The sequence below is a fragment of the Malurus melanocephalus genome, unplaced genomic scaffold (genome assembly GCF_030028575.1).
Source record: "Malurus melanocephalus ecotype Western Australia unplaced genomic scaffold, MMel_1.1 scaffold_680, whole genome shotgun sequence".
Classification (NCBI taxonomy): Eukaryota; Metazoa; Chordata; class Aves; order Passeriformes; family Maluridae; genus Malurus; species Malurus melanocephalus.
This window is the reverse complement of record NW_026623912.1, coordinates 106882-128736: the sequence shown is the minus strand read 5'-3', so window position 1 is coordinate 128736 and position 21855 is coordinate 106882. Positions and strand designations below refer to the sequence as shown.

At 35.9% G+C, this 21855-nt stretch overlaps 1 protein-coding gene across 1 annotated transcript in view; it reads left to right on the top strand.

The window, feature by feature from the left end:
* LOC130584199 (cilia- and flagella-associated protein 47-like) overlaps positions 1-21855 on the top strand; it is a gene marked incomplete at its 5' end in the record, with an annotated part of 203595 nt that overhangs the window by 175069 nt on the left and 6671 nt on the right. The window contains 3 exons of the mRNA XM_057384030.1: positions 7497-7668; positions 9160-9321; positions 18730-18898. Coding sequence (XP_057240013.1) covers positions 7497-7668; positions 9160-9321; positions 18730-18898 — 503 coding nt within the window. The remainder of the gene's footprint in view (positions 1-7496; positions 7669-9159; positions 9322-18729; positions 18899-21855) is intronic.

The window sequence follows — 21855 nt, the reverse complement described above, 5'->3', positions numbered from 1 at the left end:
AAAAAAATAGCACAAGTTTTATCTAATGAGTTATCCCTCTGGCTGCCATTTCTTAAAAAACTAAAACAGTAATGACAAATACTGGCAAAAAAAAAGGAACTCTTGAATTGTGAGCAGAGAGTTTGGAATTGCTTTTATTTCTGTTTACAGTAGTCACTCATTTCTGTTTCCTTACCATTTTATGAAATGCTAAAATCTATAAGCCTGAGAAATGAGAATCATCATTATGTTAATTAAAATTACTTTCTGATACTTATGCAGAATCATGCTCAGTTTAAATATTCAACACTTACAGGGAACCAGATCAATTATAAGCTAATCTGAAGTTATTTATTCAGCTTCACAAAACTGCAAAAACAATAAATAATACAAACCCAGGAATAATTAAATTCTTCCAGGTASTACTCTTCAGTATGATGTAGATCCAGGAAATGTGGGAAATCCAGAGGAATCGACTGACTAACCCAAATAATGAATCTCTGACACAGSAACACACACACAGATRTCCCYTAAAAAGCTTTGACCTAATGGATAAGAGAAACCTAGGCAACATAATTTGATGGAAGAGTMTATTAATTACTTTAATTGTTATATGATTGTGMTTGCCATTTCTCCCCTCTTTTGCTCACAGAATTTCCTGTAATCTCTTTGGTTGGGAGATAAGGAAGTACTACTTCCAACAGTAACAGCAWCATTACACCCTTGTTTTGTAAAGATACTTTGGAGAAGCTTCTCTAAATTAAAACCATGGCCAAAACAACTCTCCAGGACCTTAACTGTCCTTCTGCAACATCATAGCACCTCACAATGATCTATCTGCAATAATTTGCACTATTTTCTGAATTATTTTCTTATTATTTATAGGACACCAACAAAACATTGCTAATCAAACCCCTTAAAATGTAAACCACTTAGGTTTTTCTGAAGAATAATGAAACTRTGGTCTCCCTGTCTCTCAGCTGTGTTTGAATGTTTTTGTTGTAGAAAAGCAGAGGATTTATGCACCTCAATTTGCMTCAGAAAATGTATCAGACAGTCACTGCAGTAAAAAAAAAACCACACACACATGCATGCAATGAGCTATCCCAAATGCTCTTCCATAACCAGGTTATTACATCTTATTGTCATTTCTGTGCTAAAATTCTTTGTCCTTGTCTTGTGTTTCTGAAGCTGCACTGTTCAAGTTTTGTTGTTCTTACAGAAAATGAAGTTATTATCTCTACATCTCCTTCATCTCCCACACTGCACATTTCNAAAAAACCTCCCAACAAACTTCCCCCATTGTTTTGTAGAATGTATGCAACTTTATGTTTTTTATAAATTACTGCATCAGGCCTGTAGTTCTGAGAGTTTAAAAACAATTTGATTTGAAACTTTGGAGATACAGGTAGATATTAAAACTGTAGGACCAGAAGCTAGAAGTTACATTGAATCACCACAGAACTCTGAGTGAAATTGTAACCTTGAACCATTACTCTTTCTTCAAGAYAGCTGAGGAAGGCAAAGAGTGAAACCTCAGAAATGTACTACACAAGACTTTTATTAATTCTGTAACTTGATTTGTATCCAAAAAGTAACACAAAKGGTACCTCCCATGAGATTAAATCTGTTTTATAGTAGAGGAATTTACACTACCTTGTGTGGTAGATGTCCTGTTTTATATATAACTGAATGCAATCTGAAGGGTAAGAAAAAGGAAGCAAATGAATGTGACCCTAATGATCAGGTGCTGTGTTCCACTCTCTGTGGCTCAGTTCTGTTTATTAAAAAAAAAGCCAGAAGATAAAAAATGCATGCTTTTGTAATAGAAAATAATACAGTGTAAAACTGTCAAGAACTATTGAAAAGACAGTGACATGGGTTTTCAATTTAGCCCTGTGTGTGCCAATTCAAATTGAATGGTTAGGTTAAAAGACAACTTGAGTTGTTACYGATTTCCATGGGCAACATTGAAAGTGATGCAAATTACTCAGGATGCCATGGAAAAGAAAATGTCTGTGTGAATTAAAACTGAATCATGAGGTATGTTCCTGAGGAAGCTGCTTTGATGTTTCTGTGCCAAGGTACAGATGTGATCTTTATCTGCTAAAGTTCCTGGAGAAATGAAGACAAGGCTAAATAAAAAGGGACATAGATTTTGTTCCCTTTACAGAATGGGTTTATAGAGTAGGGTACAAATCTGAGTGTAATGCAAAATCAAAGGAGAATAAGGTGAGATCTTTTGGGCTGAAGAGAATACTTTTGATTTTTTTTTTGAGTTTTTTGCTTCAATTTAATATGCAAGTAATATCAAAATAAAGTATTAAGAGGGATGTATGGATACATGTTAAAAAAAGGAATTAGTGCCAAAGGGACTTAGAGAGAGAGAATATATGGAAACAAGCTGCATGCTGTGTATTACACATACATGGATTCACAAGCTTCCATTTCATTCACTGAACTATGCAGTGTTAAGAAACACACACACACAAAAAAAAAATTAAAAAAAAAAAAGAGGGGGAAAGGCTTTTTGCAGCTTTCTTTACTGTAGAAAATTGGTTTAGAAGTAGATACCTCTTTTAAAGAAGTGTTTTGAAAGACAAAAACTAGGAAACAGAAAAATCAAATGTAAGAGGAAATTTAGGAAAGAAGCATGYCAGTTGGTTGCTACAGAAATAGGAAGTGGGATGCAGGGTAAAAAAAAAATGTGGATAAGAGTTGAATTCTGCAGAGCCTTGAAGATATGGATGAAAGTTTTTTGGCTGGATATGGAAAGAGAATAATTTTTAAAGAAGAGATATAAAGATATATATGCAGAACTGCATTGAGGATTTCCTTGAATTCCAATGAGGATCAATACTTATATTATCATCAGAAGGAGATCAGCTTTTTTTTTATCCATTTATTTCTAAGTATTTAAGGTAATTTGGTGTCTGGCATTTAGTAAAGATATGTTGTTGTCAGCTCATATTTGTAATGCTCCACATACAGCTCTTTTGTACCTGTATGAAGAAATCTGGTGAAAGATGTATTTAACTACAGCCAGGTTTTTGGGGGGGGTTGTGCAATTTGTTTATTCTGCTGCTATTATCCCCTAGTTGTGACATTTTATGGTGAGAAATAGATAAATAATTCTCAGATGAGATTCATGTCTTATTTCCCAGATGATAATGTCATCTTAAATGTTAGCATGTTCTAGACCACCAGACTTTTTTATTTTTTCCTTTATTACTCTTRCAATTCACTTTTTGCTGTTCACTTRAATATTTAYTTGAAAACTGTATTAAAATTATGTAATCTACTGTACAATAATKTATTCTGTCTGCCTCTACTTTTGCTGGGGAGGAACAACTGCATGCTTAACATTCATTCCCCATTGCCTGCTGAGTTCCAGCAGTGTAAATGTGACTCTTGGAAGACRGTGGAAAAGCAGGAAAAGGACAAGTGTCAGATGAGAGCTGAAATGGAGAAAGAAATGTCTATGAAGAAAAATATTTCAAAAGATTAGGAAGGTGAAGATTAGATGCCAGATATCTGGTGGAGATGGATAGTTAATGTCTGGATTTGTAGTTTCTGTTTTGGCAMTTTGGGGAAGAAATCTTTTTTAGGTGTCAGGGCCACAGTGGACACAGCCTTGAAAAATTATCAGAACCAGTGAAAAAAATCTGAGACAGTGCAGTGTGTTACATTCAGCACCAAGTGAAAATAATTAATCTGGCTTATGAAAAACATGAAACTGCAAATTTATGAATGCCTGGGCTTTAATTGCATGTTTGTATTCAGTGCTGCCCTCTTTTATGAAATGACTGCAAATAAGACCAGTTAAGTGAATTTACTTACATCTCTGTTTTACTGCATCCATCCAAGGAAAAGCCTTTGCAATGAGGACAAGCATTTTTGCAGTCTGAGCATGTTTGTGTCACGGTTTTAATTTCCATCTGTCTCATTGGAAATGGGAGACAGTGTGAAAGTAAAGAAGGTCCCTGAGGGAGGTGCTCCCTTTTGCCATGTTAATGTCACCAAGTGTGCCGCGGGTTAAGCGCTATTTGTGGAGAGCTCAGATCTCCTCTGGGCATCCACGAGAGGCTGCAGCATCCCAGGCCAGTGTCCAGGAGATTTTTATCATCAGAAAACACATTGWATAATGAGCTGGTCTTCAGTGAAATCAAACACTCGCTTTTCAGAAACAGGAGGGAGGTACAAAGGCTTCTCTCCCGACACCGTGAAACTCTGTTCGAGGTCAGAAATATCCAGTGGGCCTTTCACAGTGCCTTCTGKAGGCAATAGGCCCATCTGCAAATGGCTTTGTTATTAACTCTTTTGAAGCTTGAATSCAGGTTCTTTTCCACTAAAATGTCATYTAAATCTCTGAGATTCCTATTTTGTGAACCTGTTGGATTGGTCCTTTAATTTTCAGATGCATGATGTCTGTTAATTAGTTTTACAGTAAATCTAGCAGTCACAAAAATTCACACTTTCCCAATTTATATGCCCAGAGGGTAAAATCCTTGGAGTTTTCATGGTGTAAGTCTTGTGAGTCATAAAATAATTTTTTTTAAAGTGGTCTATATCCTTTCATCTTCTTAGCAGCTATTTAAACAAAGCCCAGAACTTTTATTCCAGAGCTTTTGAAGACATGTCCCTACCAGCACTTGTGAAAAAAGGACAGCCAAGTCATAGAATGTATAGCTGAAAAGCCTGGTTGGTGGTTTTTAAATATAGGTGTGCTTCAGTAATTCTGCATACAAGTGTATTACTTAAATGCATATTACCTTTTTGGAAAAATTTATTTACACAAATGAAAACACTTAAAGACTAAGCTTAATTGCTTTTCAAAAGAAGAAATGTTTAATGATTAAAAAAAAAAATTCTCTTTTGGAAGATTTACCTCAGAACATATTTTCTTACTAAAATAAGGCAAAATATAATTCAGAAAATATGAAGAAGTAAAGTTTTTTATAGTCAGAATTTCTATTCCCTGGATTTAACTAACTGTATATAAATAGTATGCTTATATCTTCCCAGTGTTTGGTTTGGTAAATATCTCCAAGTTCAGTCAGATGGGGGTAAAGCTCTGCCTGCTGCTCTCTGTTTACAGAACACAAGTGGTTGGGATATGCTTTTCTATCTGCATGTGTATTTTACATCTTGCATTAGATGAAACAAGAATTTTACCTGTATTAAAAAATGTGATTTTTAAAAAGAAAACTGAAATGAAATGAACAGAAAACCAAATTAAAGCATACAAGGAGATGGCCTTTAGGGCCAAGGCCTATTTGAGCAGTGTGTGACATTGTATTGGACTTTGTTTTAAAGGAAGTCTTAATGCTGTCTTCATGTTTTATTTATTCTTCCATTTAAATTGGAACTGGGAATTTTAAGAGTCAAGAGAACTCTGAATATTTGACAAATTGGGCAGTTTTCTAGCTGTTTTCATAACATTTTTTTCCTGGATTCTGTTGTTTAAGCAGCACATGTAGTGCAGGATTGCTAGAGTCAAATATTAACATTTCACAGAGACTTCCCACAGTATGATGATATTGGAGTCTTCAGGGCAGCTGTGATGAAAAATACAACTATATTTTACATTTTTTAGCATTTCTAAACTAGATCAGTAGTCTAGATTAAAATAAGCTGAMGGGACCAACATATCAAAGTTTTCAAATATTGGCACTCATAAATGCATCATTTTTTCCTTAGGTGTTGGAAGTATTCAAATATTTTAACTAATTACTTAATATAAGCATAGAACATGTTGCAAAACAGCCTGGAGCAAAAAAAAAAAAAGTGTTAATTGCTTCTGACTAAAAAGTTCTATATACATATGTCAAAAGCAGCATGCAATTCCCTATGTAGTTTGTCTTCCTAGAATCTGAACTATAAAATAAGCTTTTTCTGGGTAGCATTGTGTGATATGACTGCTGAAAGAAGCATCTGCTCAACAGCTGATTTTTTTTTCTTTTTTCTTTTTTTTTTCTGCTGTGGAATGCTTCAAATTGTGTCATYCTTTCCCTCCCATTGATTGTCAACATCTGAATCTTCATGTTCTARCATTTGTCAAGGGTGACTCCTAAAAGCCTTGGGCTGTGCTGGAATCTGAATGMATGACATAAACATTTTATTTTTCAAATGGAGAAACAGCAAGCCTGAATCAATGCAGGATGATCCTAAATTTTATAGACTGTAGGAAAAAAAGTGTTCATAATGAATTTTATTGTAMCAAATGACATTTATTCTAATAAAGTACATGTATATTTGGATTAATACATGCAAATCCTGTAGTTCAGTACTCAGCATGTATCTACTATGACTGATAATCCCATATGTTGGTCATAATACTTTGCTTAAATGTGTGTGACTAATCAGAGATCTGCAAAGAATCTACTTTAAAGACTTAGAAATGTTTCAGTATAAACTGCTACATTTTCTGGAGTTAATCTGTGTTACTAAAATGAAGCTACAAAAGTTCACACCACCTGTTARCTGCTGAAGTGGGAAGAGGGAAATTGTGCATTTCAGAGAAAGGCAAAGGACCAGAAGCGTGGGAAGGCATCTCCATACTCACTTAAGTTTGGCTAGTTTTGCAGATTGGCAGTACCCAAGTTAGCTTTTTTTTTCAACATTGTCTCTTGGACTCTATTTCATAAAAACAAATCTGTCTGTATTTTAGAGTTCTGAGTCAAAAGGCCCTGGGAATTAACTCTGCAGCTGACTGGTGCTCTGCAGGCAGGATATGTGCACAGGGATGGACACACAGCAGTTCTATTTATTTGCACTCAGCTGTGCAAATTCAAAATGTGCCCTGAGATATGTGTGGTCATAGTAAAATGAAATCTGTAAGAGTTAGTAGTTGTGTTAAAACACTTCTCATCGTAAAACTTTTAAATGGATTAGCAGCTTGAGATTCTTTTCCTCATAGAAATGTTCCCTTCTGTGCACAAATTRCTATTGTGTACTGAATGTCTCAGTTTTCTTTATTACAGCTGGAGGAGACATTTGATTCAAGAACCTCAGCTGTTTATTTTTATGTCATTACTACTTGGCCTTTTTGTAGCTGCTTCAGGGAATAAGGGAAGAGGCTGCTGGTGACATCTTCCCTATTTCTCTGTATTCTGTTTCTCAGGCTTGCAGCCATCAATAGCATCRATGTCCTTAATGATTTTTTTTTAATTTTCCCAATGGCATTACKCAAAAAGAGTATTACATACTTGAAATTTGCATTTGAACTGATGAACTAGAAATATCTCTCCATAATGCAGATGAGCAACATTGCTGTTACCATTCACATATCCCAAGTAAGTTTTCCAGCTTCCATTTTGCTGGAAACTATATGGCCTGTCATATGAAATGGGAAGATTTTATTACACAGTCAGGAGGAAAKCAGTTGAGTTTTAGATAATTGCAAGTTTTACTTGTTTTTCATTTTTAGTAACAAATTAAAGAATTGTAACACTGAGCCAACCAACTGTGTGAAATTACAGCACACACAGACTAATATTTTCTCTTGTATCATTTAGGTTCCTCTGAAACACTGGAGTTTGTATATGAATTGCAATATAAATCAGATGAAATTAGATCTCAGCTTGAACCTTTCCTTGGAATGGAGCTGGTTGAAAAAAAATGGGATACAGAATCCAAAATTGTGACACTGATCTTTAATGTAGTGTTTGCACCTAGCAAACCAATGAGGTAAGATCCTATTACTTACTACCATAAGAACATGTAGTGAAATCCTGTCTGGTCACTCTTACTATATAATCATCTCCTTGCATTCTTTTCCTCATTTTGCTGTCACCTCTGAGATCTATAGTTGTAGATTTTCTTCCTTGCTGCTTCTCAGTATGATATTTTCGGTGTTAAAACTGACTGTGTTTCATTTTAGTGCCTKTGAGATGGTTCTGCTGAGTTACTTGCATAATCTGTGTGTGCATCATATTACTTCTGAACATTGGAGTATTGAAAGACTTCCAATGAAWATTAGTTGTTCTCATAATTCATGAAAAACATACAGGAAGATGGTTTATCAGCCTTGGAAAACTTTTCTTAGACAAGCATGTGTGCCTATTCTTTGACTGGATGGGATAGCTGAATTTGAAATTGGTCTTTAATGCCCCAGTAACAACGATCCATGGGAAATCACTCTCTTTTTTTGTAGTTGTGATGGGAGAAATTATGTATTTGCTTTGAATTRCATAAGAATATCCCCCTTCTTTAAAAGGAAACTGGAAGGGAGATCCTTTTGGAGAGAGGGAAGTAGCACCTTCCTTTGGATACAAATGTGTGTCAGGAGCAGGTTGCAAAGAAGCAAGGCACAAAGTAAATCCATAGTCCCAGCATTTCCAGGAGTGTTAGGGACCAGTCACTGCTGAGTACCATGGACTGCATGAAAAATGTCATCTTTAGGATGCAGGAGGTTATTCTTTATTTGCAATAKTCCAGAAGGTAAATGAAATAAACAAAGAGCAAACCTTTTGGAAGAGTGACCCACACACCCAATGCAGTGTTATTATGTCAGAGGGAGGTGAATTTAGAAAGCCTTTTCATTTCAACTCTCTCCTTTTTACTTCATTATTTTTCAGTTTGGTTTTGTTTTTGGTTTGTTTTTTTTTTAAACTTTGTGTACTTGAGACTTATCAGGCTTCATGCAGAGGATTCAATGACTGCAATTAATTAATTTTGTTATCTTCAGAATCTACAGCACCAACTCTCTTAGATGGTCTGAAGGCATCAGAGTCTTAAGTACATAGACCTTTGTCAGATCTGTTTGAACCTAATTTGAACTGCCAGTATGTTCTGGATAAAACTCTCTAACACCACAGTAAACACAGAACAATGAGTAGAATAAATTTATGGATTTTTTGTTTGGTTTTATTTTTGCTCAAAAGAGAGCGAGCAGAACAATACTAAAAACTCATGGCTGTGCCAGGAATGTTACTTTTATATTACATTCTTTCTTGTGCTTTGCTGTRAATGTTCAATGCTATTTAATCTACATTCCAGTCAAGTTTACCTAATACATACTATGCCATGCAAAATTAGGGATATATTCCAATTTAAACTCAATTGCATTTTTATTTTACTGTAATGTACTTGTACACTCGAGGATTGTTTTGTGCATTAATCAGTTTATGTTTTATAATAATTTTCTATGTATTAAGTGTTTTTATCTGAAATTTTAAGGAATGAGGCAACCCTTGTAACTCAGTGTGATACMGGAGGTCTGTGGAAGTTTCCTTTGCTGTTCATTGCCACGGAGCCAGAAGTGGATGATGTGATCAACATTGAAGCTGTTGGCCTSAATAAGGAATCCATGGTTGGCTTTAAGCTCACAAGCCAGACAAGGTAAAAACTCACTCAAGAATTGATGCAGTTTTCTGAGGGTACARCTCCTACTCAAACACATTGGCTGGAATCAATCTGGGCAACAGAAACGTAACTGGGATGCAGCTATTTCATCATTATTTTCAAGAGCTGCACTGTGTGAGTAACAAATGTGGTTTTGAAGCTTTGTTGTAGAAAACAGAAACATTCTACATTTGGGCTTTGGGTTTTCAAACAGAATTTATGGAATAGATTCARATGTTTCTGTTACAACTTCTATTTTGTCCAAAAAGGCTTAGAGTTGTGTTAAAATGTGAAATACAGTGCTAAGGAAAGTATTCYGTGGTATTAAAGGCTCACTAGTAAAGCTTTAGTGCTTCTATTAATAGATTGTTTTCAAAATACTTTATGCTTACACCAAGTTAAAAACATTTCTTCACATTGTGCTTTAAAAAAATTTAAATGCACCATTCCTTTTAAAGTGGTATCCTGTTGTACTGAGTAAGTATGCTATGAATTCATCTCTACTTCCACTAACTAAAATATTGGTGTAATTCTTCAGTATTTTGTTACTCTACTTTTTTAAAAGCCTGCAGAAATCTCCATTTATATATTTTTTACATATTTCAATTATTTTCTCAGAGTTTTACAGTGTTATAGCAAACTTACTGTGCCATTTGTATACAGCAAGAAGTCAAGGAATGAATTATGTGATGATGATAAGTTTTAAAAGAGTAAACAGTAAATCTGAAAGAATCATGATGCTTGCATACTATTTAGCTTATGGCAGGTTTAAGGTTTCTTTTGTTTTCTTTTCATTTATCTATTTTGACCATATATCTAGAAAGTGCACATATGCAGATTSACTCTTTCATTGTGCATACATCCTTTTGTTTCATCCCCATCAGGAAGTGTATTTGGTTCTAACTGTTTTTTTTAAAGCTTATTTCCAAAAGCTGTGTCTCTAAGATGGACAGTTCCAGGTTTTAGATGTCTGTCAGTGATGATAATTAYTGAGGACTCTGAAAAAGGCTTCTATCACAGTGTTCAAGTTAACAGCTTCAATGGAATGGGCTGTTTCAGGAACAAAAGTGAAGCAATTGCTCTGGCAATACTGTAATCTCCTGGTAGGTGTTTGATAGTAGTGAGGATACCTGATGTTCTCCAGAAAGGTATTATAAAACCCGAGTCATTACAGTTATATGAAGAGCGAGCCATGATGGAAGATAGAGTCCCCTTTGCCCTTAAACAAATCCCAACTTTATTTTATATAGCAAGTTTTTCCCCCCATACATTTCAAATGCAAAATGTGATGTTTGCATGTACTAAAAACATTCTGTTATAAATGAATCAGGAGCTCCACTCATTAGGAAGARCAGGGACAGTGGGTTRGGGAGRTGATCYTGCCCCTSTGCTCAGCCCTGGYRAGGAACACTTGGAGTGCTGGGGGCAGTTTGGGGSTCCTCAGCACAGGAGAGACATGGAGTGGGTCCTGGAGAGTGTCCAGGGGAGGGTGACAAAGATGATGAAGGGACAGGAGCATCTCASTGAGGAAAGGCTGAGGGAGCTGAGCCTGCTCAGCCTTGAGAAGAGACGGCTGAGAGGGGCCCTCATCCCTGTCTGTGTGTGCAGGGAGGGGTCAGGGATGGACCAGGCTCTGCTCTGTAGTGCCCAGCAGTGGGACAAGAGGAATGAACAGAAACTCAATGTCCAGAAAAATCCATCTGAACATGAGGAAGAAATCCTTCACTGTGCAGTGACCAAATGCTGGAACAGATTGTCCAGAGAGGGTGTGGAATATGCTTCCCTGGAGATATTCCAGAAATATTGGGACAAAATCCTGTGCCATGTGCTCTGAGATGATCCTTCTTGGGCAGGGGGGTTGGACCTGATGACCCACTGTGGTCCCTTCCAGCCTGACCTGTTCTGTGAACTGCTCTGTAAGCTATATATTGCTTTATCTTGCTGTGATTTGCTAAGGAGATTTTGGTGGTTTTGTGTAGAAATAGAACACTCAGCCGACCAACACATAGTGTACCGGATCTGCAGATTAAAAATAATTTCATAAGAAAAACATATATCACAGTTGTAATTTAATGCTTGAATAACTCAAATTACTTAGATTAAAAATAAAACAATGAAATATTAAAACAGGGCTTAAAATTTTTGATTATGGTTATAAACTGTCAGCCTATAGCTCCTTCCTGGAAAAAAAAATCAGTGGCACAATCCATGGAGAATCAGTTCTGCTGCTTTAAGAGAGGTGGTTATTTTTTCTCTTTGCATATAGATACGCTTCCTTTTCTTATGCTGGGCAGCATCTCATGGCACTGCTGCTTTGAGAGTAATTGTGAGGGAAACAGAGGTGCATTTCTGAGTAGCCTGCAAGGGGGAGACTGCAGCTGTGTCTTTTTCTGCAGCTACTGCCAGGACAGAAGGGTTGCACAGYATCACTGAAAACACCTATGCATCTTTTTGAGCTAGAAGGGCACTTAGTGATGTAATAAATAATATTTGAGAACCTCAGGCCCTAAAAAAGGCTTAAGATCTTATTAAGGACAGGTTTGAATTCTTGTATATATATATATATATATATATATATATATATATATATATATGTATATATACCCCACATTGAATGATGATCTTCAGGGATCCACAATAAAACTGAGATCAATCAGCTTTGTTTTGTTGTTTCTTTTTTCTTTACAGCTCCTGCAATTCAAATGTGGGCTTTTTCCTTTAATTCCACATGCYCTCCTCTCCTCCCTCTCCCCTCCAGCCTTTGAAAAATCCTCAGTGTGTACAAAATGYCTCAGACTGAATTAATGATTTTGGTGTGGTTGCTTCAGGAAGGACAATTAGTTACAAATGGGAGGTCATTGCTACTCTCCACAGTGTTCTGCAGTGATGAAAGCTCCAGCAGTTCATGCAAATATGTAATGYACCCTTTTAATACATTTAAAATTGACACAGACATGACCTAATGAGAAATAGCCCAATATCTGCTCAGGTAAATAATGAAAGATACTGAGAATGTAGCTGGTTTTATTGCATGAAGAAAACAAATGTATTTTTTTTTTAAACTCTATGCATCTGTGTCAGTTGGGATGTAGGAATAGACCAATATTTTACTTTCAGCTTTAAGAATTCCAAAGGGACATGTTCCTTGACTAGAGTCAAATCAGCAGACTTCACTTCCTAAATAAGAAAAATTTACTATTTCTTACCAGTTATGGATGACCTTTTTCAGTTTTTATTATAAATACAGCTTTAATTCAACACAAGCTGAAAACATTGGCAGCATTTCCACTGAGGTAATTTGTTTTAGTATGAACCTCTAATGTTTGAGATAACATTAGTGCTTGTTTTAATACCAAATGCATTATTGAATACCAATGATTTTCAGAATGACAGCAGCATTAACAAAAAAGGATAGAATATTATCCTTGGAAATAGCACTTAGAGAAATTTATTTGATACCCATCTGAAATTGTTGGTCTATTATTTTATGTTGAAACCTGCAATTGGAACATAAAATAAAAATTCTCAAAGTGATGCTTTGCTTACGAAAACTAGTCCTTTCTGTATTTGGCTGACTGAAAATAACTTAATGTATTTTTTATCAATTAAGTTTGAGATCAGGACATTTGTATTAATACAGAAGTGAATCTTGGAGCTTATTTACTGTCCTGTCTTCTTGTACAGAGGTAGTTTGATGGTTGGATTTAYTTCTTCACATTAAATACTGAAGTCCAGCTAGAGAAGAATGTGACCTTATATTTTCCAATGCAAATACTTCAGTAGCCAACCTGAAATATGTGGGATAGATAGATAGATATTTATGAACACTATATTCACTTGAAAATCTTTTGTAAACTACACTGCATTTGACGGTTCAGTCAAACTGGGGGATAATTCTCTCCTGTTTGCTCTCTCTGCTTCTTTCTCACACACAGAGTTTCCTTTCACCACTTTGGTGCTATCATTYCATGTGCCTGTTAGTGATTGTTTCAGTCATGTATGGCTTCCTGCACACAGTAGAATTCTTTCCATCTTGCCATCCCAACCTGTCACTCCAATCCTGTGTGTATCACAAACAGGATATTGATTGCATTAAGGAAACTTCTTGGATAAACTCAAATTGCACCTCAGGAAAATGTAGCACCTGCTGTCACCAAACAGCCTCGTGTTGATGGGATCTGCAAAATCCAGGGCTCCACCTGATTGTGGAAACAGAGCTAGAATAAAGAGAAAAAAAAAACAACCCCAAACTGGTGGGCTAGGGAGATTARAATAAAGATGAAATTAGGTTTTGAAATGACTGCATGTTCAGATTTAGTTGTCTTAACCTACTTTTCATTGGAGATTTTCCTTACTTCTTCTATGCACATTTCCTAGTGCATAGAATAAATGTTCAATTTAAGACATGCCTTGATCACACTAAATTAATTTTAACTCTGAGGAATTAGTGAGCAACCCATTTTGTTTCTGTACCCTTCCTAATTTTGAAGGGAAAACAAAAAAAAAAGTGTTTACAATTACAATTTTAAGAACCATTTCTATTTCACTGTAATTACTGCTGTATTTCATTAGAATTACCATGAGCCAGAATTAAGTATGCTGCAAGAAAATGCTTTTGGTAAGWTCTCAGCTCATGCATCCTCTCCTTCACTCTCACAGATTGCTGTGCATGTTAAAGGCCTGAGTTCCTCTGGCAATCTCTTTGTTTGCAGTTCTGCAAAATTCTACCACTAATCTAAAGATGTAATTAGAATACTTTATCTTAGCTCTTCCCACACAATGGCAGCTGCAGAGCACAAATGTTGACTGGGCTCCATTTTTTAGAGTCTGAATGGAGACCAGTGGAAAATATTGATAATGTGAACATGCCAGACCTTTCAGAAAGTTATGATCATCCTTCCTTGACATGTCACACATTTAGCCAGGAGCTGTWTCCAGCCATCAGTCAGTCTGCAAATACAGCACCCCAGGGTAGAACAGGGTGAGACAGAAATCRTCTTGTGAAGAGAAAATCTCTGACTCCTGCTTTGGTTTTACAACATGTGCACAACAAAAAGTCATGTTGGGGTTTGTAAAGCATTCCCTGACTGTGGTTTGTCGTGAAGTGTTTGCTCGTATTTTTGAAAGTCCTTTAATTCTAAAGCAGCCTTTGCAAAGCCACAGAAATGATATTTGGAGTTTAAATCCTTTCTGATGTCCAGAGTTCAGGATCTAGAGTGGCCAATTAAACCAGAGTTGGTTTGGGTATGAAGCTTAACAAATTTTGATAAATAATAAGGAGTTCCCAATTTATTTTTCCATTTTTTTGGTTAATAAGAAATTATCTAAATCATACCAAATATCACTAATAATTCTATAGAATTTGACAAATACACACAGTTAATAAGTTCAAAGGACTTAACTGTGAAATAACTGACATTTCTTGTGTCATCCAACAGATGTTAGCTACAAACTACAAGAAATTAGTTCTGATTAACTATTGTTGAACCACACTGTAAAATTTTATATCTCTTATTTGCTGAAGAATTGATATACTTTACAGATTAAGACATTTTGTTATTTTTCTTTTATTAACAAAAGATATCCAAACATTTGAACAAAAGGACTATGTGTTGGTATTTTTATGCATGGCTTTTCAAAATGCTGAGTTTTGTAAAGGAATATGCATTTCTATAGGAATAATTTACTGCTTCAGTAGTTTTGGAAAGGGAAACATTAAACCTCTTTTGAGCCTTGATTTAATAAAGGATTATATTTTCACTTTTGATGAGTATTTTATAAGTTTTGGAGTGTAATCTCTACAGGAATATGAATTTTAGGTTTTTATTTAGTTGAAAGTATAAGGTGCTATTACTTTTTAGTTTAATAATTTGAAAATTCTGTAGCATTGGGGACACTGATAAGCATAGACTGCCATTTAAGGACAAGATTAAAGGAGTAATTATAAATATGTCCATTAAAGAGCAGCTCAATTTCCTTTCTTCCAGGTTGCCATGATTTGATTGTGCAATTACTATTTAAATTCAAATTAGTATTTACTCTTGTTCATTATTTGAGTAAGGACAGAGTTCATGTTGTCTGATGGCAGTATCAAACCATTATGAGAGGAGTTAAGGAAACACAGATGGGAAAACACATTTACTCTGGTTTATAAGGCCTGAGCCCTTACATTTTCTAATTCATTTGTACTTGGTTCATATGTGTTTTCAAAATTGTACACATCATTAAACTTTATTAAGTATGTTAATTATTTGCCACCCTTCTTGAAGAAGCACTGACTGCCCCACAACCAACCCTCACAGCTGAGAAATGACAAGCCAAGCACTGACTGTTTTACCTGAAGGAGTAATCAAAAAGGAGGAATTAAATTTTAATAATTTAAAAAAAAATAATTACTGATTTTTAATTATACACTAAATATACAGACACAGAGTATGATAATGTCTGAAATTCAGGTKCTATTCTGGGAACTTCATCTCCAGCTTTTTCTTCATTAATGAAGAGGAGAATGAGAAAGCAATTTACTTGTGCTTGTGAGGTCCCCAGCATGCCAGTTYATGTCCCTAATGTGAACAGCAGTGAAAGTACTGCTTGTTTTGTCTCGAGAGGGCATCTTTAGATTTATTTTTAAAACAATGCATGATTTATCAGTGCAAGGTTCCTGCTTCTGATTATGTATAATTTTTTAATTGCTTCATCAAGCAATTGGCCCTACTGGCCTATCATGTTTTGGCTATACATTTATTTTGTCAGAATTTCCATTTACCTTATTTGAACATAATTTCTACTCTGACAAACATTTTGCATCCAGCAAATGCCCTGACTTTTGTTTAAAACTGACAGGCTGTGGGGAGGGAGCAGGGAAGTTTTAGCTGTGATTATATATCATAATATATATATTACATATATATTCATGTAAGTTCATAGGCATTTATGTCTTTTACTYAACAGGAAGAAAGTTATAGCTGCCTCTAGATAATATTGTCAATAATATAGCTGCCTCTTGTGATAATATTGTCAATAATCACATAGATTTTCCTTAAGTATTTTTTATTAGTTTTATTTTTCCATTTTTGTTTCTGAACAGTAAAATCTGAAAAGACTATTTTTCTCTGGCTCAATGAATATCTTGTGTGCATAATTACAGATGAGTTATGTGACAGTTTCATTTTCAACTGTCTGGTGTCCTTGTTTGGACAAAAACTGTAGCTTTTTCAAATCCTCTGTGTTTTCTATCTGTTTTGAGGTCTCTGAAAAAAACCCGAAACAAACTACTGTTGCATAGCACCCTGCTAAAAGGCAATTTCTGCAGGAAGGAAATCCCTGTGTCTGCTGTGCATGCAGCCTGTCCCCTGCCTCATCTCCCTCAGCATTTCATCATCACATCTGTGGTCCAAGTCATGCTCTTGTATATCTTACAAAGAACCAAGCACTTACTGGGAATTGTCATCCCTAAATACTTAACTGAAAACAGACAGAACACAGGAGATAAAGAAAGCACTGCATTAATATGTTCCTGAACCTAGTCTAGAGAGCAGTGATGTTGGAAATGCAGACTGGTGGCCAGGTCTGTGTTTTCAGGGTGAGTTTTTGTTTCAGGTATTTTTGAGGAGTGCTCTACTCTGCTGCTCGTCTAGAAGCATCATTTCTTTTTGATCCYGTGCCTGCTCTCTGTGCATAGAGGTGTGCTCTAGGCACTCACAGCTGAGCAGTCCTTGCTGGAAATAAAATGTGAAAATTCAATTATCCTGCCTATGGATGGGAACTCAGGCCTGGCAGGATTAGTGCTGATGGCCCAGGGCTGTAAACTCAGCAGCACAGCTTTAGGCACCACAAAGAGAGGTTTTTAGCATAGGTTTGATGTCACARGACTGGAAATGTAGTTTCAGACATTCAGTATTTTTGCCCCCCTTGCTGTCACCTAAAGGAAAAGCCAGGCTCAATCTGCTGCTGCACCCAAGTCTAACAGAACTGCTAAATATCAGGTAATTCTTTTTGAAGCAACAGAAGCTTTTCAGTTTTCTGCACTCACACTGTTTATTTCTGTAAACTGCCAGTGTGACCTTTTTTACACGAGAGCATTTTGAATATGGTGCAACCTTTCATGAGAACATGTTCCAAAGGAAGGCTATTTTTAAACAGGATGAGATAGGCCCAGCGTGCCACCCACAGGATGCCCAGGAAATGTGGGACATTTCCGTAGAGATATGACTTGCCATAAAATATKAAATTYCATTTSTTTGTGGGTATTTTCTTTGAAAAGTGTTATTTCTGGTGTGACAGTCCATGAATAAACAGATTTGAACAGCTTTTCATTTAGATGCTGGTGGCTTTTCATTCTTCAGGTTTTATCAGCTGAAAATGCATTCCCTCTAAGCACACACGATACTTGCCCTGCTGGATGGTGCCAGGCTGTTGTGGATTAATTTTTGACCATCCCATTGTATTTCTAGTTTCAATTTCCTGTGTTCTCCTTCTGTCCAGAGAGTGATATAGTTATCCTCAGCAGCACATATAAAAACCAAAAAGAGAATGCTTCACCAGAAAATACAAAAATGTGCATTCTTTTCATGCTGAGAATGTTTATGGCAAGAAGTCCCTGGGGAACTGTGATGGACAGGGTTTGGGATTGGCCTGAGATTGTTTTATAGTGCTCAGCCACTGTCTGTACCAGGACTAAGCATTTTCTTTGGGGTCAGCAGCTCTGCTGTGAAACAAGCCATTAGACAAAATCTGCAGTACCTCTGGCAGAAATTCTTTCAAATAAGGGCTRTACAATAATATCAGCAGAGGAACCTAATTATGTTGTTGCAAAATCTTAAAATATTCCGTTTATGTGATGTGAAAAATGTGAAAACAGYAATAGAAAATTATTATTTTTCATATCTTCATTTCAAGGCTTTCAGAACTCCCTCCCAGTCTAGTAGCACTCTGCCAGAATGCAAATTCAGTTCTAGTCATAAACCTTAATAAAATGGGTAGCTTGTCAGTTTTATTTGATTAGAGATTGGAAGAGAGAGTGCTTTTAATAGGAAAAATGGATTTTCACTCTTATATGGAATTTACTTCTATCACTATTATTATATCTTTACAAGTCAAATGATTCTTTTTCTTTCTAGTGGMAAATGCTATCATTATTCCATAGTTAATTCAATATTTATAATAGCGTGYAAATGTGTTTGAAACTGAAGACCAGCATGCAGGTTCCTGTRTATAAAGATTATACATATTTACAAATAAATAATTATTACAGAGCAATTATTCTGAAAGTAAGAATGCTGTTAATATCCCATATTCATGCCATGTTTCCTGAGTCATGCCACGTTGTGGCCTTAATGTTAGATTGCAGATAAACTCTGTTGAGATGCTGTAAAAGGCACAACAATTTCCTGTGTTTTTCCACAGCTGCCCGGAGCCATTCACCGCGTATTTCCTGGCAGGCAGCGATCCCGATTTCATTGTGATTCCCCAAGCTGGACAACTTCTCCCAGCAGGCACAGTGGGAACCCAAATAACAGTGGGATACAAGCCAAGGATATATGGCAAGAAGCACAGAGCAACACTGGTCATCGAGGTAAGGCTTCCCCAAAGTAATCCAGAAATGCAGCTTTAGGAGGGACAGCAGGAAGAGAAATCCTGCACCAAAGAGCAGCATTGCAACACACCAATGCATTACTGTGATTCTTGTGATGCTCCTCACAATGGACAAAGAAAAAACTAAATTTTAAGGATTGAGTCATGACAAGATGGAAAAACATACTGTATTTGACACTGGATTGTACTGTATTTTAATTTCTGTGTTATCCCTTTGCCATCAGCAGCAGAGGCAGATCCTTACCTTGATACCTTTGCCTGAACTCCATAGACAACATGACTTTCACAGAGAATCAAAATAATCCTGTTACCAACTGGTGAAAAATATAAAAGTAATTGCAAATGTGAAGCCTAGGCTATTTATTTTAATTGTATTATACATCTTATAGGATCAAAGGCTCTAGAAGGCAGGTGCCAAACTGTGGAAGATAAAATTTCAGAGCAGAAAGGCAGGAATTGCTCTTCTGAAGCAAGATGCAAAATAAACAAAAAATGCTTGCAACCAAGTAGCCTGTGTAAGCCTGAAGGTCAGRAAACATTTGAAGACATGTATTTCTTCAGAAGTAAAAATGTTCWTATTAATTCAGAAACTAGTTTTCAAGTTTTAAGTTACTCTTTAAATGCAATCTGTTGAAAACACACTCAGCAGGGGCAAACATCCCCCATTCCCTGCAAATCATGGTTTGCACTTTTAAGTCTATTTACTTCACGCTGGCAATGTTTTCAGGCTACTGTATTAGAAGAGAAACAGCAATGTTAATTTAAGAAATAAGATGGTCTACACAAAATTGATGAAAAGATACATGGMAAATAACTATAATGTTTTATCTCTATAAGTGACAACTTGTATGTACAAAAGTGAATAAGAAACTCAAATCCTGGAAAAACAAGGTCCTTCAATCCTTTCCACATCTTTTCTTTTACTGTATTAGATGTTTGATTAATTTAATCTTTACATAAACAGCAGTAATGCTTATCACTCTTCCCTTTGAGAAAGAGGATAGCTGACTGAATATAYTCTGTGCTCTTTTGCATTTACAAAATGCTGTATGGCACAGCTACACAGAGCTCAGAAACTTCTAATGAAGTTGTGGAACTGAACTCCTGTCTTTAGGCATGGCMCATATAAATGTACATATAAAAATATGCCTGTCCTTTTCATCACTAACAAAGGATTTTAACCACAAATCCATCTGGAATGGGACAAACACAGCAATCAAAGGTTATTATTAGCTCTCTAATAACTCAGGCAGTAATCCAGAATTTCCTTTTAGGAGTTTGCCAGTACAGATGGTCTTGGTCTAATTGGATTTTAAGCTGTATTCACTCACACCTCAGTCTCAGGTTGTGGTCTAGGCAGACAGCTCTTCACATCTGCACCTCTGGTAGTGTGTGTGGCTGCAGGAAGTCAGTCATTCATACATATTACACATATTTATCAGATCACATCTTGTTGTAGCTATTCCTGCATGTTTAAATATGCATCAAGGACTCTTGATGCTTGTAAGCACATTTTGGACCAGTATAACTCCATCATTGTCTGTTAGAGGTATTTCCAGTGTTCTTACTCTAAGYGCAGAATTAAGTGTTTTCAGCAGTGTTTTGATGAGGTTTGTGCTCTCTTTGCTCTTTTTGGTAGCCCTTTTGTGTGCTCCAGACTTTCCCCTTCCTCTCCACACAAGCTTTAATTCCTGCAGTTCTAATGGAAGTCAGAGCATCAGGGGCTGTGTGTGATTTGGCTGCTGTGCTCTCAGCACCRACCTGAAATGAGGTTTGATGACATGTTGGAATACCTGATACTCATTTCTGCCTTTTGTGTTTGTTGAAATCATTTTCATTAGTGACCTCAGGGAGACAGATTTAGTTAGATGTATTAAATAAAGACAGTATTAAATCATTCTTATTTGGGGAATAACAATGGAGGTGGGGAAATGCAATTAGTGTTGGACCTAGCACTGAAGAACGTTTCTTGCATGTATCCTCTCTAGCCAATATATTGGCTGAGGCTTTGGGCTATTTTTAGAAATGGTGAAAAARCTGCTTTTCTTTTGCAGTGCCTCTCTTCTGCTGCTGCAGTAGTAAAGGACTACAGTACTCTTTCATTAAAAGGTCTTTTGCCTTTCTGAGGGTAAAATCATAGACCTAACACTAACATATTTTTATTATTGAATTCTTTGAACAGTGAGTATCAGATTTATAATATTTTCAGTGAACAGTGATAATTAATCTGTAAAGCAGCAGAGATGGCAGTATTAAGTTCTTTGGTTTATGTTCAYCATTACAATTGTGTTCTAAAAGAAAATGGGAGGTTAGGATTATGGAGAAAGCTCCCACAGTCATCTTTTTMTCATTTGTTTTAAACATTAAAACCAAATATTATATGTACAATTTTTTTTTGTTTTGTTACCCTGCTGAGAACCCAGTGCTGAGAAGCTAATTAGCATTAACATATGTATTACAGTCTGTCTCTACCAGAACAGAGTGTGTACATTTTATTAACTGAATGTATAAATGTAATTGACATAATGTTTTCTAGTTTATATTTCTGCACAAAAATCAGGTACTTCTTGGGGTATGGTGTGGAGTCTTTGAGAGTTCAATATTCATGAATATTTACTGTAGATTTTATTAATGACAGGAAACCTTAATTACTTTGCTGAAGCAGYTAAAATTTTTTAACCATCATTAAAACTTCTGTTCTCAGTCAACTACATATTAAAACAATTGAAGTTAGATAATTATTTAAATAGCTGCTAGGAATCTTAATTTTACAGAAGTGACATAGCAAATTACTTGAAAAATTTATGTAGATCAAAGAATGGAATATAATAATAAGGCAGTAAGGAASATAATCATTCTTGTTTCTTTGAAAAACCTTGTAGCTTTGAATGAAGACATCCTTCAAAGCTACAGGTAAGGAACAGTGAAACAGTACCT